Consider the following 17,517-nt stretch of genomic DNA (forward strand, 5'->3'; position numbering starts at 1 on the left):
ATGCAAGGATACAGAGACATTGATCAATGATGAATTATTTAAGAATGCAGAATCCACACGTAACAATTGAGTCATGAGAATATAAAATTGCAGTGGGTGCTGTGAATCTTTGAAATACTTTGGGTTCTCTCAGAGTGTTTCCCAGTGTATAATGTTAAGGCCTTGAATAAACCAACTGATTTGAGAAACTCACCATTGCTCTACGAGATATGCTTTGTGTCTATTACAGCATCAGGTGCATCAAAGAATAAAGTTGAACTTTGGAGTGAGTCAAGAATTTTTGATGAATTAGGTCAAATGCATGCAAGTTGCCTGAAAGTGGCAAATGTTAACCACCTCTTTCAAAACTTTAGCATTATCAGTCATCATCTCCTGGGGTAGACACAAATGTTGGAGATACTCAGCGGGTGAGGCAGCATCTATGGAGCGAAGGAATAGGTGACGTTTTGGGTCGAGACCCTTCTTCATCATCTCCGCATTCGGTCCCATTAATTTCACAATTTCTTTTGTAATAAATACCAATTCCTTTAAACTGCTCATTCATTGTAGACCTGTTGCACTTCACTACTTCAAGTAGGACCCTGTGCCTTCCACCACAACATATGTTTAATTTCTCTGCTTTTTCCTTATTTTGCAAAATAATCTTCCCTGTTTCACACATTAATTCTTGCTTTCCATTTTTCCCAACCATGGAAGCTTTTGCTGTCTCTTTATGGGTTTTCTCTGGTTTATTCTCATTAGCTTTCCCCCCCTTCTTTATCCATGTTTTAGTCATCTTCTGAGTTGCAAAGTGCATTCAAAAGTACAACTATTTCTAGTGATTTTATAAGCCCCTTCCTTGGATTTATTACTGTCTTTAATTCCATCATACAGTTACAGTCAGGCCCTTTTCCTAACTTTTTTTGTCTTAAAGGGATATGTTTTGCATGTCACTTATGTACTTTTTAGATACTAGCTATTGCATTTTCCTTTAATGTAGTTTCTCAATCTTTCACTGTCAAATCATACCTCACGCCTCCATATCTATTTTAGTTACAGTAGCAATGTTACAAAATTTTGAGATTTAAAAAATCAAGTCTGTAATTTATCCCATCAGATAAAGCATAAAAATAAGTTTAATTTGACACCTAATTCACTTTCATATCTCAAGTATTTAAAAAGTTATGGCCATTTTCATACTCGGAAATGAGCATCTTGTTCCCTATTGATTTTCTATGGACATAACAAAAAAGTTGTGATCGTGAACAGTCAAAAGCCCATAACTTTCTTAAAAATTAAGAGAACTGAATGAAATTTTCAGTTATCATAGATTGAAGCATTCTGAAACAAATATAAAATAATCTTACTTGGATGACCTGAAATTAAAGCATATAATTAGTTAGTTACCTAATTGTAGCTAATTTCAGACTTCAATTACTAGATCTAAACATCTATCCATTTCTTAATAAATGATTAACATTTTTAAATAGCCTAAATGTCCAAATAATATTCACAAATAATTCACAATAAAACATGATTTTTAAATCTCATTTACATTAATTTATAGGCCAAATGGAAGGAATTCAGTGTTCAATTGCTGTAAATAAATGCCCATTTAAATCAGCTTTCCAGTGGGTCCCTGTGGAACGCGCTGGTTTAGAACGTTCACATTGCGGTAGATTTGTGCCCCAAATGCCGAGAAAAATACTGCGGGATATAATGGGCCCAAAATGAGCTACTCGCAATATTAAACTTTGTATAAAGGGATCTTTAGAAGCCCTTTTTAATGTAAAAATATACAACCTACCTTCTGTGGTCTGCTTTATGAGACCCTGCGGTTGCTGGTGGTCGCGGGTTTAGAGATTGATTTTTAAACTACTATAACTATTATTCAAGGCCTTTAAAACTAATAATAGCTTTTGCGACGGGGTCTTCCAGCGATTTTTCGTTAATAATTAACTAGGCTGAACGTCTTCGATTTGAACAGCCTAGAGAAAATCGCGTTTTAAACCCGCCCCCCTCTAAACGGCGCCAAAATCGCGCACACCCGCAGCGGCAGATTTTCAAAGACGCTTCAGGTAGGCTTTGCAACATACCTAGTTACAGTAGATTTAAAACCTTGGTTTCGGATTGAATTAAATCAACCTTTATATTAAATTCTGCCATCAGATCACTATTACCTAAATACCACAGCTCCAGATTATTAATTAACCCTTTATCATTGTCATTGTACAATATTTGATCAAAAATAACCTGTTCCCTTGATAGTTTTTCAACAAAACCATCTGTTATATGCGCTCCTGAATTCATCCTCCATAGTATTACTGCTAATTTGGTTTGTCCAATTCATGCTTTAAGTCCCCAATGATCATTGTACTAATCTTGTTATATGCGACCTGGATTTCCTTATTTATATTATACCGTACATTGCTTGAGTGTAGAAGTTGGGAGGTCATGTTGCAGTTGTATAATTTGTTGGTGAGACTGCATTTAGAGTACTGTGATCAGTTCTGGGCACCATGTGAAGGAAATATATTGTCAAGCTTGAAAGGGTTCAGAGAAGATTTATGAGGATGTTGCCAGGACTAGAGGGTCTGAACTATAGGGAGAGGTTGAGTCGGCTGGGTTTCTATTCCTGGGAGCACAGGACGATGAATGGTGATCTTTTAGAGACGTATAAAATCATGAGAGGAATAAATCGGGTAGATGCACAGAATCTCTTACCCAGAGTAGGGGAATCGTGGACCAGAGGACATAGTTTTAAGGTGAAGGGGAAAAGATTTAATAGGAATCTGAGGGGTAACTTTTTCACACAAAGGGTGGTGGATGTATGGAACAAGCTGTCAGAGGAGTTAGTTGAGGCTGGGACTATCCCAACATTTAAGAAACCGTTAGACAGGTACATGGATTGGACCAGTTTGGAGGGATATGGACCAAACGCAGGCAGATGGGATTAGTGTAGCTGGGACATGTTGGCCGGTGTGGCCATGATGGGCCAAAGGGCCTGATTCCACACTGTAACACTCTATGACTCTATGACACCACTCTTTGGAGTCCCAGGCAACTAGAATTTTTTATTTTTTGCCCATTACTATTCTCTCAGCTCAACACAAACTGATTATACTTAATAATTTGAGCCATGACCCATTTTCTCTACTCAATAAGCGAATTTGGTATTTCAACTGTGCATGCCCAGGTCATAGGTCACTCGAGATAAACATTCTTGGCAGCTGACCTGCTGCGTGTATACAGACCTGCGTTTCATCCGTAGTAAATTGTCCTTAGTGTGTAAGATGCGAACGTGGGATAACATAGAATTAGTGTACGGGTGCTTAATGGTCGGCAAAGACTCAGTGGGTCGAAGGGCCTGTATCTCTAAACAAAAACTAGAAAAACATAGTCATTTAGACTCCATGGTGCTTTGGTGCTGAGTCATAGTCAGTCAGCGTGGAAACAGCCCCTTCAGCCCAACTTGCCCATGCCGAGCAGCATGCCCCATTTACACTAGTCCAACCTCCAGCATTTGACCCATATCCCTCTAAACCTATCCTATACATGTACTTGTCCAACTGTTTTTTAAACGTTGTGATAGTACCTGCTTCAACTACCTCCTCTGGCAGCTCGTTCCATATACCTACCACTGTTTTTGTTAAAAAAAAAGTTGCCCTCTACATTCTTATTAAATTCCAAAAGACATGTAGGTTAAGGGCTTCATTCTGTAAATTGTCCAGAGGATGTAGTATATAACTAGTGTATGGGCAATCGTTGGCTGGCATGGACTCAGTGAGCTCTAGGGCCTGTTTCCATGCTGTATCTCTAAACTAAACTGAAAAAAGACAGTTTAGTGCATAATCGTTTTTAAATTTGTATCAGAATTGCACTGAAAGGGTCTCCACAGGTGGTGTGAGCTGTGCAATCTATGAGCGGCCAGCTGTAACTAGTTTACTTGTGTGCATTGCAGCTCAGCTGCCTGCCCTGTCCATCCACCCACTGTGCATGTTGACAGCTTCCCCGAAGGGCGGCATGCTCCCTATAATCTGAGCAGTGAGGAGTTAATTACTGCTGTCATGGCCGTCACTCTGCAAACATAAAGCTGCCTAGGTTTCCGTCAGGTTTATTGAAGGGCAATTCCCACCTCCTCCTTCTCCTCCTCCTTCTCCTCCTCCTCAGTTGTCACCCTTAGTTCTTGCTTCAACCCAGCAGCGCACGCACTGGCACACGTTAAACATACCGACTTCCAGTTGGGATTGTGCAGTAATGCAGGCACAAGGAACTGCAGATGCTGACATACCAAGGAAAGACACAGAATGCTGCAGCAACTCAGCAGGTCAGGCAGCATTCCTGGAGAACATGGATATGTGATGTTTTGTATCGGTGCCCTTCTGCAGATTGATTGCAGGAGAAGGGGGTTAGAAAGCTGGAAGAGTGGAGGAGCAGGACAAAGCATGGCAGGCCATAGTCGAACGCATGCAAGTTTTTTTGGATAGGCAGATTTTAGTTTAGTTTAGAGATACAGCGCAGAAACAGGCCATTCGCCGCAAAGAATCCACGCCGACCAGCGATCCCCGCACACTAACACTATCCTACACACACTAGGACAATTTACAATTAAATCAAGCCAATTTGCCTACAAACCTGTACATCTGGATCATGGGACAAAACCGGAGCGCCCCGGCAAAAACCTACCCAGGTCACCGCGAGAGCGTACAAACGCTGCACAGACAAGCACCCGTGGTAAGGATTGAACCAGGGTCTCTGACGCTGTAAGGCAGCAAATCTACCACAGAATTTTTTTACCGAGAATAGGGGAATCAAGAAACAGAGGATAACCAGAGGAGGCAGTGATTTGTTCTCTTCTTACACCCTCTTCTCTCTTACACTTTTTTCCAGCTCTCCCCTACAATTAATTTGAAGAAGGATTCTGATCAAAAACATCACCTATCCATGTTTAACCCTAAATGCCACATATCCACATTCTCCAGAACTGCTGCCTAACACACTGAGTTACTCCAGCATTTTGTGTCAGGATTAGTGTGGAATTAGTTCAAGTGTTTGTTTGATGGTTGGCATGAACTTCAAGCTCCTGCCTATGCTGTATGACTCTATGACTCCTTCACCTGCACTCTCACCTTATTCAGTAACACAACCCAGTTGTTCCCATGGTGAAGGCAACAATTGGCATGTGCCAGCACCATTCCAATTGCTGTGGACAGCAGGATGCTAGGACATGTGAGATGGCAGCCAAGTGTTAACCCTCTCTCTGCTCATGCCACCCAGGATGGTACCGGTGACATCAAAACCCTAACGGGCTAGGTGGAGTGAATCTCAGACTCATCACCACTGCAGACTTTAGACTTTAGTGAAACGGGGTGGAAATAGCCCCTTCGGCCCAACGAGTCCACACCGACCCGCGATCACACCAACACTACCCTGCACACTCGGGATAATTTACAATTTTACTAAAGCCAATTAACCTACAAACCTGTACGTTTTTAGAGTGTGGGAATAAACTGGAGCACCCGGAGAAAACCCACTTGGTCACAGGGAGAACGTACAAACTCCGTACAGACAGCACCCATAGTCAGGATCAAACCTGGATCTCTGGAGCTGTAAGCCAGCAGCTCTAGCACTACGCCATTGAGCCACCCCATAGGGACTCTGTGATACCACATGGGGGCTCTCCATGCCATTGTTAGCTAATTATTGAAGAATATGTTTGCTGTTACTTGCACTTTACTCAATGCTGATTATAAATCTGATCAAGCCAAGGCTTCAACTGAGCAAACTGCAATTATTGTATTAACTATTAATTATATTTCATGATGGAAGTCTCAACTCATGTTCCAGAGATTAAGTGCTTGCTGTATATCAACAGAAAAACTCATTATCTAAAATTGCTCAGCTGTCCATGGAATCAGATCATTGTTTGTATTATTAATGGCAGGAACATGTCAGTAACTCCCAGCTTACATGAACAGAACTTGCTAACTCAAGTGTGTTATTTTAATAGGACAATAAAATGGTTTTATTTCGAGCGTTGTATCAGTTGAATTTTTGATTGAATTTAGGAGAAATTACAGCCATTTTAGTTTTAATTATAAAATAATTATTGTGGTCATTTTTCAGCACCTTGACCTTAATCAATATTGAGTATGGAAGTTGGGATGTGATGTGTTATGGTTGTATAAGAAATTGGTGAGGCCACATTTGGAGTATTGTGTTCAGTATTGGTTGCCCTGTTATACGAAAGATGTTAACCTGGAAAGGGTGCACAGATGTTTTATGAGGATGTTGCCAGGACTTGAGAGCCTGAGCTATGGTGAGAGGTTGAGCAGGCTAGGACTTTATCTTTGGCATGCAGGAGGATGAGGGGTGATCTTATAGAGGTGTACAAGATCATGAGGGGAATAGATTAAATGCATTTAATTTTTTAGATTTAAGGCCCTGTCCCACTTACGCAACCTTTTCAGTGACTGCCAGCACCCGTCGTAGGTCATTACAGGTCGCGTAAATTTTCAACGTTGAAAATTCAGCGGCGACCAGAACAAGGTACGACTCTTTGGGCGACTACTCACGACCATACAGGCTTCACCCTGCGACGTGTCGTCTGTATGGTCGTGAGTAGTCTCCTAGTCACCCAAAGGTTTATAGAGTGTCAGTCAGAATGATATTAAAATTACTATAGACTCACCTATCTTAAGAGGACACACTCCCATAAAATTTGTCCTATGATTTAGTTTCAGCTGTGGTTTACTTTCTATTAAATAGACTTGAGTTCAAAAATAAACTGCAATACAGAGGGGTTGTTGCATTAATGGAGATGCCATCCTTCCATTCATCAATGTCACAGTGCTCTTTATAAGACCATAGGATATAGGGACAGAATTAGGACATTCAGCCCATTGAGTCCACTCCACTACTCAGTTGCGGCTGATCTATTTTTTCCTCTCAACCCCATTCTCCTGCCTTCTCCCTGCAACCTTTGAATTGAACCCGAAAGATCTCCTTGGGTAGTCCACGCTTTCATGCTTGCAAGAGAAGCGTGGAATTTCCAATACTAAATCCGCAGTCACGATTGCAAAAAGTGTATCTGACTGTTATTACATTGCACTTTGTGAGAGCTGGCCATGTTTTCTGCAGGACAGTAGTGGCTTCATGTTGCCTGTTGGAAAATGCTTTGAAGCAAGTCTGTACAGAGTTGGCACGTTCTCCCTGAGACCAGGTGGGTTTCCTCCAGTTTCTCTGGTTTCCTCCCACATTCCAAAGATGTGCAGATCTGTAGCTTAATTTACTTCTGGAAATTCCCTTTAATGTGTAGGATGCAAAAATGGGATAACATAGAACTAGTGTACCGATGATCATTGGTTGACATGGACTTAGTGGGCCAAAGGGCCTGTTTCCATGCAGTATCTAAAGTGAATACAAATGATCACATTGGACTAGCTTGGTGGAGAAGAGAGGAACTTCCGGTGTCTTGACTAATACTAAACCACAGTCACCATTGCAAAGACTGTACCTGACTACTATTGCACTGAACTATATCTGACAACTAAACTAGAGACCATGGAATTTGGAGTATTGTACAAGTTGTTATTTATGGTTTGTGTAAGAAGGAACTGTAGATGCTGGTTTACACCAAAGAAAGACACAAACTACTGGAGTAACTCAGCGGGGCAGGCAGCATCTCTGGGGGAAAGGAAAAGGTGACATTTTGGGTCGAGACCCTTCATCAGACTCAGAGTCAGGGAGGGGAAACGAGAAGTATGAGCAGGTACAGAACAAAGCAGAGCTTGCATCGATGACTCAGGAAAGGGAAACCCAGAATGGTTCATTGTTCGCTGGGGACGAAGTGATAGCGAAGAAATACAAACAAATAAATCAGCAAGATGACTAGAGTGGGGAAGGGACAGAGAGCGAGGGAGTACATGGGTTTTTTGAAGTCAGAGAAATCAATATTCATGCCACTGGTTTGTATTATTTGCCTGGTTTGGTGTTAGTTTTTGAAACATGCCATACATCTTGTTAATCTGTCAATATTTCTTGTTCTAGATAAGAATTAACTGCAGGGATGTTCCGGCAGAGACCCTGTACGATGTTCTTCATGACACGCACTACAGAAAGAAATGGGATACGAATATGATTGAGACTTACGATATTGGTCGACTGACCGTGAATGCAGATGTTGGATATTACTCCTGTGAGTAATCACCAGAGTTTATTTAACCCTGTGAGATAACTATCTTGAGGAAGCATTCGGGCAAACTGGCAGTTGCAATAGTTCATCACTAACTCTCTAAAAAGATGCCTGGAGTAGAGACAAAATATTGTCTGCAAATCCGTGGGAATATAATACGGAAAATACGTACACAAGAACTCTAGAATGTCGGAGGTCGAGGGGAGACTTGATACAAGTAGATAAAATTATGGGAGACAGATGGGGTAGAGAGTGGGGACCTTTTTCCAAGGGTGGAATTGTCCAACACAACAGGGCATAGCTATAAGCTGAGAGAGGGAATGTTTAATGGAGATGTGTGGGGCACGTCTTTTTACATGGCGAATAGAAACATAGAAACGTGGAAAACTGGTGAAGGAGTAGGCCATTCGGCCATTCGAGCCAGCACCGCCATTCAATATGATCATGGCTGGTCATCCAAAATCAGTATCCCGTTCTTGCTTTCTCGCCATATCCCTTGATTCCATTAGCCCATAGGCATATATCTAACTCTCTCTTGAATACATCTCTTCTGCTCGCAGCAGCAAACCAGACCTGCCGCAGTATATGTCAGAAGGCAGCACCCCCCCCCCCCGCCAGGCCCCTCTTTAGATCTCAAACGCATCCCGCCGAGGCCACCCATTGTTCTCGGCAACCACACTGGGTCAGGCAGCTCTCAGCACTCTCTATGGTCCGCCTTGCTGATATTAATGAGCTGTGTGCTCTTCCTCTCTGTTAGGGAGGTGTCCAAGTCCATTGAAGAACAGAGACTTTGTTACCCTGCGATCCTGGCTTCCCCTTGGCAATGACTACATGATTGTGAACTACTCGGTGAAGCACCCGGTGAGTATCAGTTTGTGTGGAGATAAACCTAGCGTCACGAAAGGTGAAGTGATTATTGATTTGGAAACAACTTGTACATAACAGTGACAAATAGAAAACTCAATAACACTAGATTATGGAAACACAATTAGATGGGATTGAAAGTAAGGAGGAAGATGTAAAGATGCTTTAAGTGAGTGTAGGCAAGCTCAATGGGCAAGAACATGACTGATGCAATACAATGTGGGAAATATATGAGGTGATCAATCTTGGCATTCAAAATTGAAAAGCAGTGTGTTTTTTTTTAATAGTGAGAGATTGGGTGATGTTGCTGTACAAAGAGACTGAGGTATTTAGGTGCACAAATCACCAAAAGTCAATATGTTGGTGAAACATACAATTAGAAAGACAAATGGTATATTGCGGGTGAAGCAGCATCTATGGAGCGAAGGAAATAGGCAACATTTCAGGCAGAAGCCCTTCTTCAGGTCTGAACCAGTCTGAAGATGGGTTTCGGCCCGAAACATTGCCTATTTTCTTCGCTCCTTAGATGCTGCCTCATCCGCTGAGTTTCTCCAGCATTTTTGTCTACCTTCGATTTTCCAGCATCTGCAGTTCCTTCTGAAACAAATGGCATATTGCCCTTTGTTACAAGTGGATTTAACCACAGGGATAAATATGTTTTGCTGCAAACCATGATATCAGGTTCAAGAATCAAGAACTGGGGCAGCATAGTACCTTACAGCACCAGAGACCTGGGTTCGATCCTGACCTCAGTCGCTGTCGGTATGGAGTTTGTAATTTCCCCCTGTCTGGGATTTCTCTGTGTGCTCCGGTTTCCTCCCACACGCGAAAGACTCAGCTCACTGAGTCCACGCTGACCACAATCACCTACACACTCGTTCTGTTCTACACATCAGAGACAATTTACAGAAGCCAATTAACTTACAAACTAACCTACAAATCGGGTGGCACAGTGGCGCAGGTTCAATCTTAACTACGGGTGGTGTCTGTACGGAGTTTGCACGTTTTCCCCGTACCGTGTGGGTTTCGTCCGGGTGCTCCAGTTTCCTCCCACATTTCAAAGACGTGCAGGTTGTAGGTTAATTGGTTTCTGTAATTTGTCCCTAGTGTGTAGGATAGAATGAGTGTTTGCTGGTCGGCATGGACTCGGTGGGGCGAATGGCCGTACTTCTAAAACTACAAACCTGCATTTCTTTGCAATGTAGGAGGAAACCGGGGCACCCAGGGAAAACCCACGTGATCACACGGAGCACGTACACATTCCTTACAGGTAGCACTCGTAGTCAGGATCAAGCACAGGTCTCTGGGGCTGATTGACAATAACTCTATTGCCGCGCCACTATGCCGCTCTGCTCAATCATTGTTAATCTTTTACCTAGGTCTCACTTTTCCTGCACTGACCATACTCCAGTCTCTTTATGCCCAAGCCTGTGTACTTTACACAAAAAGTGTCATTTTATACAAAGCCTGTGATTTTCAATGCAAGAACAAGTGAACCCAATTTCAAGGCATTCGTGTTTATACTGAAAATCAAAAGCATAGTATGAATTCAAACTTTTCCGCTGAAAACATTTATTTTCATTGATGCAAACTTGAAGAGTCTCCAGCAGATGCATGTGTTTTACTTTTTGAAAAAGAGACACAGCCATTCATTTCTTTCATTGCAACTGTTTACAATACGCTTCTCTGTTTTAAGTAATTGAGCTGAGTTGTGGCACCGACCATGTGCAAATGGAAGTATATGGTTGCAGATCAGTAGAATATAAGTTATTTATGTATCCTCAAAAAAGTAATTGGTGTGCTGCACATGACTAAAGAGAGACAAAACTAAATAGCAATGGCACACAATCTTTATTTTAGACTTTAGAGATACAGACTGGTGACTAAAATTAGAGCACATGGTATTGGGGGTAGGGTGTTGACATGGATAGAAAATTGGTTGGCAGACCAGAAGCAAAGAGTAGGAGTGAACGGGTCCTTTTCAGAATGGCAGGCAGTGGCGAGTGGAGTGCCGCAAAGCTCGGTGTTGGGGCCGCAACTGTTTACCAAATATATTAATGATTTGGAAGAGGGAATTAGGAGCAACATTAGCAAGTTTGTGGATGACACAAAGCTGGGTGGCAGTGTGAACTGTGAAGAGGATGTTAGGAGGTTGCAGGGTGACCTGGACAGGTTGAGTGAGTGGGCAGATGCATGGCAGATGCAGTATAATATAGATAAATGTGAGGTTATCCACTTTGGCGGCAAAAACAAGGGGGCAGATTATTATCTCAATGGGGTTAGGTTAGGTAAGGGGGAGGTGCAGCGAGACCTGGGTGTCACTGAAAGTTGGCTTACAGGTACAGCAGGCAGTGAAGAAAGCTAATGGAATGTTGGCCTTCATAACAAGAGGATTTCAGTATAGGAGTAAAGAGGTTCTTCTGCAGTTGTATAGGGCTCTGGTGAAACAACATCTAGAGTATTGTGTACAGTTTTGGTCTCCTAATTTGAGGAAGGACATCCTTGTGATTGAGGCAGTGCAGCGTAGGTTCACGAGATTGATCCCTGGGATGGCGGGACTGTCATATGAGGAAAGATTGAAAAGACTAGGCTTGTATTCACTGGAGTTTAGAAGGATGAGGGGGATCTTATAGAAACATATAAAATTATAAAAGGACTGGATAAGCTAGATGCAGGAAAAATGTTCCCAATGTTGGGCGAGTCCAGAACCAGGGGCCAGAGCCTTAGAATAAAGGGGAGGTCATTTAAGACTGAGGTGAGAAAAAACGTTTTCACCCAGAGCGTTGTGGATGACCAGATCTCGAGTTTTTTTGAAGCAGTGGTTGATAGACAAGTGAATAAGGAAACATGACAGGAAAATGGCTGTGGGATAGAAGATTAGTCTTGGTCTTCACAGAGCAGACTCAAAGTGGAACTTAGCAATTATTTCTTATGACTACCTTCAGCCCTGGAATATTTTAGTGGGTAAACCATGAACAATTAAACATCAGTGCAATGAAACTATAAATATCTTTAATGGTTCACAGGCTGAAAACTGGTCATGGACGAATGAAATCATAGAGTCATTATGACGCTGATGGAAGTAATTTTGTTCATCAAATCCATACCGTTATTGAGCAATAAATTCAGTCCAATTGCTCCAATTCTATTCCGTCCTTGCAAACTATTTTTATCTCAAGAGATTGTTCAGTTCCCTTTCAAAAGCCCCAAGGTCTATGAAAGGTGGTGGAAACAAAATCGGAGAGTTCCAGATCGAAACCCTTTTGCCCAAGCAACTTTCTTTCCCTCACCACGCCCTTGTTTAATTTAGAGATTTTGTGTGGAAACAGACCCTTTGGCCCACTGACTCTGCGCTGACCAGCGACCAAACCATACGCTAGTTCTATCCTACACACTGTGACGATTTACAGAGGCCAATTAGCTTACACATCTGCCGTCTTTGGAATGTACGAGGAAACCGGAGCACCCGGAGAAACCCATGCAGTCACAGGAGAACTCATAAAGTCATAAGGGATAGGAGCCGAATTAAGCCATTCGACCCATCAAGTCTTCTCCGCCATTCAATCATAGCTGATCTATCTCGCCCTCCTAACCCCATTCTGGGAGTGGAGTTGGACTCATTGGAAGTGGTCTCAGAAGGGAGGATGCTCCTCAAACTGTGGAGCATCCTGGACAATACATCTCACCCCCTCCATGAAACACTGGTCAACCTGAGGAGCACCTTCAGCAACAGACTGGTCCCACCAAGGTACAGCATAGAACGCCACAGGAGATCCTTTTTCCCTGCGGCTATTAAACTGTACAACTCCACCCACTTTTGTTGTGGGGCAGACTCACTCCCCCCATCCCTTATCCTGGACTTGTGCACTCGCTAACAATTTGATATTTATGCAATATTTCATATATGCTGTGCAATACTGTAACTGGTCACTTAAATGTCATTATTATTATTATTATTATTATTATGCAAATGACACTTTCAATGCCTTGTAACTGTATCTTTTGGCAGATCAATTTTCCTCTGGGATATATAGAGCAGTATTGTATCGTATCGTATTCTCCTGCCTTCTCCCGATAACCCCTAACATCCGTACAAATCAAGAATCTATCTATCTCTGCTTTCAAAATATCCATTGACTTGGCCTCCACAGCCTCCTATGGCAATTAATTCCACAGACTCACCACCACTCTTTAGCATCAGTCAGACTTGACAGACTGTGGTCCACCGAGCTTTCGGGACCTCTGGGCGGGTTCCCGGTTCCACGGCTGCAGGACCCCAGCAACGCTTTTGCCAGTGACACTGAAGAAACGCTGACATTGGAATCATAAGGGAGAATAAAGATTAGTGCAGCTGGATACTGGATGGATACATTGGGTCTTGTTGTATGAGTCTATGCTTCTAGGTTTCAGGAGCAAGATACATGACGCTGATTGAGACCTGACTGAACACGTTTCTCTTGTTATGATTATGGTGTTTTTTTTAACTCGTATTGTTCCTGCTGTTTCATTTGCAGAAATATCCCCCAAAGAAGGACATTGTTCGAGCTGTCTCACTGCAGACTGGATACTTCATTAAATCTAATGGAGCCAACAGCTGTACCTTGTACTACCTGACTCAAGTGGACCCACGAGGTTAGTTCAGCAACTTTTCAAAACCGTGTAGCCAGATCTCTCCTAAGATTATTGCATTAATCTATTATTGTACTACCAATGCATAGAATACTATGTTAATGCTGATTAGTATAAATTATGATTCAGTCATAACTGCACAATTATTTTATGAAATGGTTGTGAGTCTGTCATGTTCAGCTCTTTAGTTTAGAGATACAGCATGGAAACAGGCCATTCAGCCCATCGAGTCCATGCTCTCCATTGAGCACCTGTACACTGGTTCTGTTACCCCACTCACACACAAGAGGCAAATTACAAAGGCTAATTATAACTTACAAGCCCGCATACCTTCGGGATGTGGGAAGAAACCAGAGCACTGGGAAGAAACCCGCGCGGTCACTTCCCAGGAGAAGTGTGCAAACTCTTGATTAGTACGGGTGTCGGATTACGGGGAGAAGGCAGGAGAATGGGGTTGAGAGGGAAAGATAAATCAGCCATGATTGAATGGTGTAGACTTGATGAGCAAATTCGGCACCTATAACCTATGAACTCATGGACCCCACATAGACAGCACCCAAGGCCAGGATCAAATCCAACAGCAGCTCTACCAGGGCTTCCTGTGGAATGGCAATGGAGTCAGTGAAGTCCTCTAGTTTAGATTGTCGCGGGAGCTGAGCAGTCACCCCATCCATTGAACCCAATGCCACACTCTGCTCCTTGGTCATATGACTGTGGGGCAGCCTAGAGACACCACCTCACAAAATTGGGGTCATTCAACTGTATAGGTCATGCCCAAAACCTGGATTTACTTTTTTTCCCTTTAACATGGTTATGTCACAAGGTACGGCACAGTGGAGCAGCAGGTTGAGCTGCTACCTCACAGCACCAGAGACCCATGTTTGATCCTGAACTCAGGTGCTGACTGAGTGGAGTTTGTACATTCTTCATGTGACCACGTGGGTTTCCTCCGGGTGCTCTGGTTTCCTCCTACATCCCAGAGACTTGTATCTATGGATTAAATTAATTAATTGGCCCCAGTGTACAAGGAGCTGATGCGAAAAGTGGGAAAACATAAAACTAGTGTGAACAGGTGATCGATGGTCAGCATTGACTCGGTGGGCCGAGTGGCCAGTTTCCATGCTGTATCTCTAAATTAAAAAAACTAAACATGAAAGACTCAGAACCATTTTACAAAATAACTGCAGATTTATGGGGCTGAATCATAATTTATACCCGTCAGCTTCAATATCTTCCATGCATTTAATCTTATGCATCATGAGGATGGTCTGTCTACAACAATGCAATGGTTGTTCACAATCAACTTGTGGGTCATTAACACTGGAAGAAGATGTATGGAAGTGAAAATGGGGTGGATAAGGTGGAGAATTTTGAATGTTGCATGTGGAGGTCATTCATGTTTTGCTTGGGGGTTACGGGCTTGAAAAACAGAGCGTAAATCAAAAAGCTCATAAATAAAACACATGCCAGTCACCGCACACGACTGTGCTGCCAATGGAAAGAAATTAGTGACAATCACATCATGCAGCATTATAAAGGTCTCCTTCACATCTGTACAATGCTTTATGGATCCTGGCTCTGGATGCTGTCTGTATGGAGTTTGTATGTTCTCCCAGTGACCGTATGGGTTTTCTTTGGTTTCCTCCCTCATTCCAAAGATGTGAGGGTTTATAAGTTAAATGGCTTCTGTAAATTGTCTCTGGTGTGTAAACTGGTACTAGTGTATGGGTGATTGTTGGTCGGCGCAGACTCGGTGGGCCGAAGGGAACATTTCCATGCTGTATCTCGAAACTAAACTAAAGCTTTACATGCAAAGCATTATCCTAATTGTCAGATCATTTAAACATTTAACCCATTGTTGCAGGTAGTCAAGTTTTCTTTCCGTTAAGCAAAACTGAACTTACAAGATAACCTTGAAAGCTGATGTGTAAGTTTGACAGGTTTAACTTTGAGCATGATTCTGAAAATAGGAGCACATCAATTAAACTTTGGTAGTAATTAGACAAGTATTATTGTAAAACCGCATAAATCAAGCATATGTAAAACATGAGCTGCATGTAGGTGTCTGGGAATTGTGTTTGTAAGATAAATAAATGAATAAATAAATAAACAATAGGTGCAGGAGTAGGCCATTCGGCCCTTTGAGCCAGTATCACCATTCAATGTGATCATGGCTGATCATCCACAATCAGTACCCCGTTCCTGCCTTCTCCCCATGTCCCCTGACTCTGCAATCTGTAAGAGCCCAATCAAGCTCTCTCTTGAAAGTATCCAGAGAACCTGCTTCCACCGCCCTCTGAGGCAGAGAATTCCACAGATTCACAACTCTCTGTGAGAAAAAGTGTTTCCTCATCTCCGTTCTAAATGCCTTACCCCTTATTCATAAACTGTGGCCCCTGGTTCTGGACTCCCCCAACATCGGGAACATGTTTCCTGCCTCTAGCATGTCCAAACTCTTAATAAATTTATATGTTTCAATAAGATTTCCTCTCATCCTTCTAAATTCCAGAGCGTACAAGCCCAGCCGCTCCATTCTCTCAGCATATGACAGTCCCGCCATCCCGGGAATAACCTTGTAAATCTACGCTGCACTCCCTCAATAGCAAGAATGTCCTTCCACAAATTAGGGGACCAAAACTGCACACAATACTCCAGGTGTGGTCTCACTAGGGCCTTGTACAACTGCTGATGGACCAGTATCTAGCAGGTACTCAGTACCTGATGACAAGGGAAGGACTGGGATCTGGGGTATTTTTGTCGCAGTTCTCAAATGATTAGCAGATTATCTTGACTCGCAGGTTTGACCTTTGTTAGGTTGACCATCACACCACCAGCCGACATTCCTTACCAAGTATGTCAAAGCCTGATTTGATATGCACCCATCCTGATCTATTAGCCAGCCTCTATTTAGAGGACCAAACATCTGTTTTGAAATAATACCTGATGTAATTATATCACACAATAACCATAAGACATAGGAGCAAATTAGGCTATTTAGTCCATCGAATCAACACCATTTGATCATGGCTGGTCTAGTTTTCCCTCACAACCCCACTCTCTTGCCTTCTCTCCATAAGCTTTGACACTCTTACTAATCAAGAACCTATCAATCGTTGTTTTAAAAGTACCCAATAAATAGGCCTTCACAGCCGGCTGTGGTGATAAATTCCAAAGATGCCCCATGGGCTAAAGAAACTCCACATCTCCATTTTCAAGGTATGTTTTTTTAATTGCGGCTCAGCACTCAAGTCCTAGACTCTCCCACCACTGGAAACATCCACTCTTGTTGTGGAATTAAAAAAACATACAACTCTTCAGGCACTTCAGTCCTTACTAAAATAAAGATTCCTGCATGGTCCTAAACCATTAACACCTTTATCAGATGAGTTAAATGGACTTTCCTTTTACCAGTCCATCCCGAGCAAGGGAGACATTAACTCCATTAAATGGTCCAAACCTGTGGAAAATGCAAAACATATTACATAGCACCAAATGAGTTGCACAGTAGCTCGGGTATTTCTTCTTTGTTTATTTAACTCATTGGTCATGTTTCTTTAATTGAGAGTTCTCTTGCTGTGTCATCTTTTTATAGCTTCTCAAACACATTTGCATGTTAAAACCACGCATTTCCATTTACAAGGGTTTGCATATGAACTTACAGAAGAATGATGTTAGGATAAAGAGTTGGTGTGTAAACAAGCTTTAAAAAAACTTCAAAAGTTTAATCATTTTTAAAGTGCCATTACTGTACTCTTACTGCAGTTAATGTAGTCCCGTCATACTCATTGCAGACGGGCTTCTAATCTGCAATTGCAGACCTGTTAAAACAAATATTACTGTCCTTTGAAGAA

At 42.3% G+C, this 17,517-nt stretch overlaps 1 protein-coding gene across 1 annotated transcript in view; it reads left to right on the plus strand.

Moving 5' to 3' along the window:
- The window catches only part of stard10 (StAR related lipid transfer domain containing 10), a 99,909-nt gene that overhangs the window by 64,085 nt on the left and 18,307 nt on the right, over positions 1-17,517 (plus strand). The window contains exons 3-5 of the mRNA XM_033029858.1: positions 8,029-8,176; positions 8,931-9,034; positions 13,552-13,669. Of these exons, the coding sequence (XP_032885749.1) occupies positions 8,029-8,176; positions 8,931-9,034; positions 13,552-13,669 (370 nt within the window). The remainder of the gene's footprint in view (positions 1-8,028; positions 8,177-8,930; positions 9,035-13,551; positions 13,670-17,517) is intronic.

Source organism: Amblyraja radiata, chromosome 11, assembly GCF_010909765.2.
Source record: "Amblyraja radiata isolate CabotCenter1 chromosome 11, sAmbRad1.1.pri, whole genome shotgun sequence".
In the NCBI taxonomy this organism is placed as follows: Eukaryota; Metazoa; Chordata; class Chondrichthyes; order Rajiformes; family Rajidae; genus Amblyraja; species Amblyraja radiata.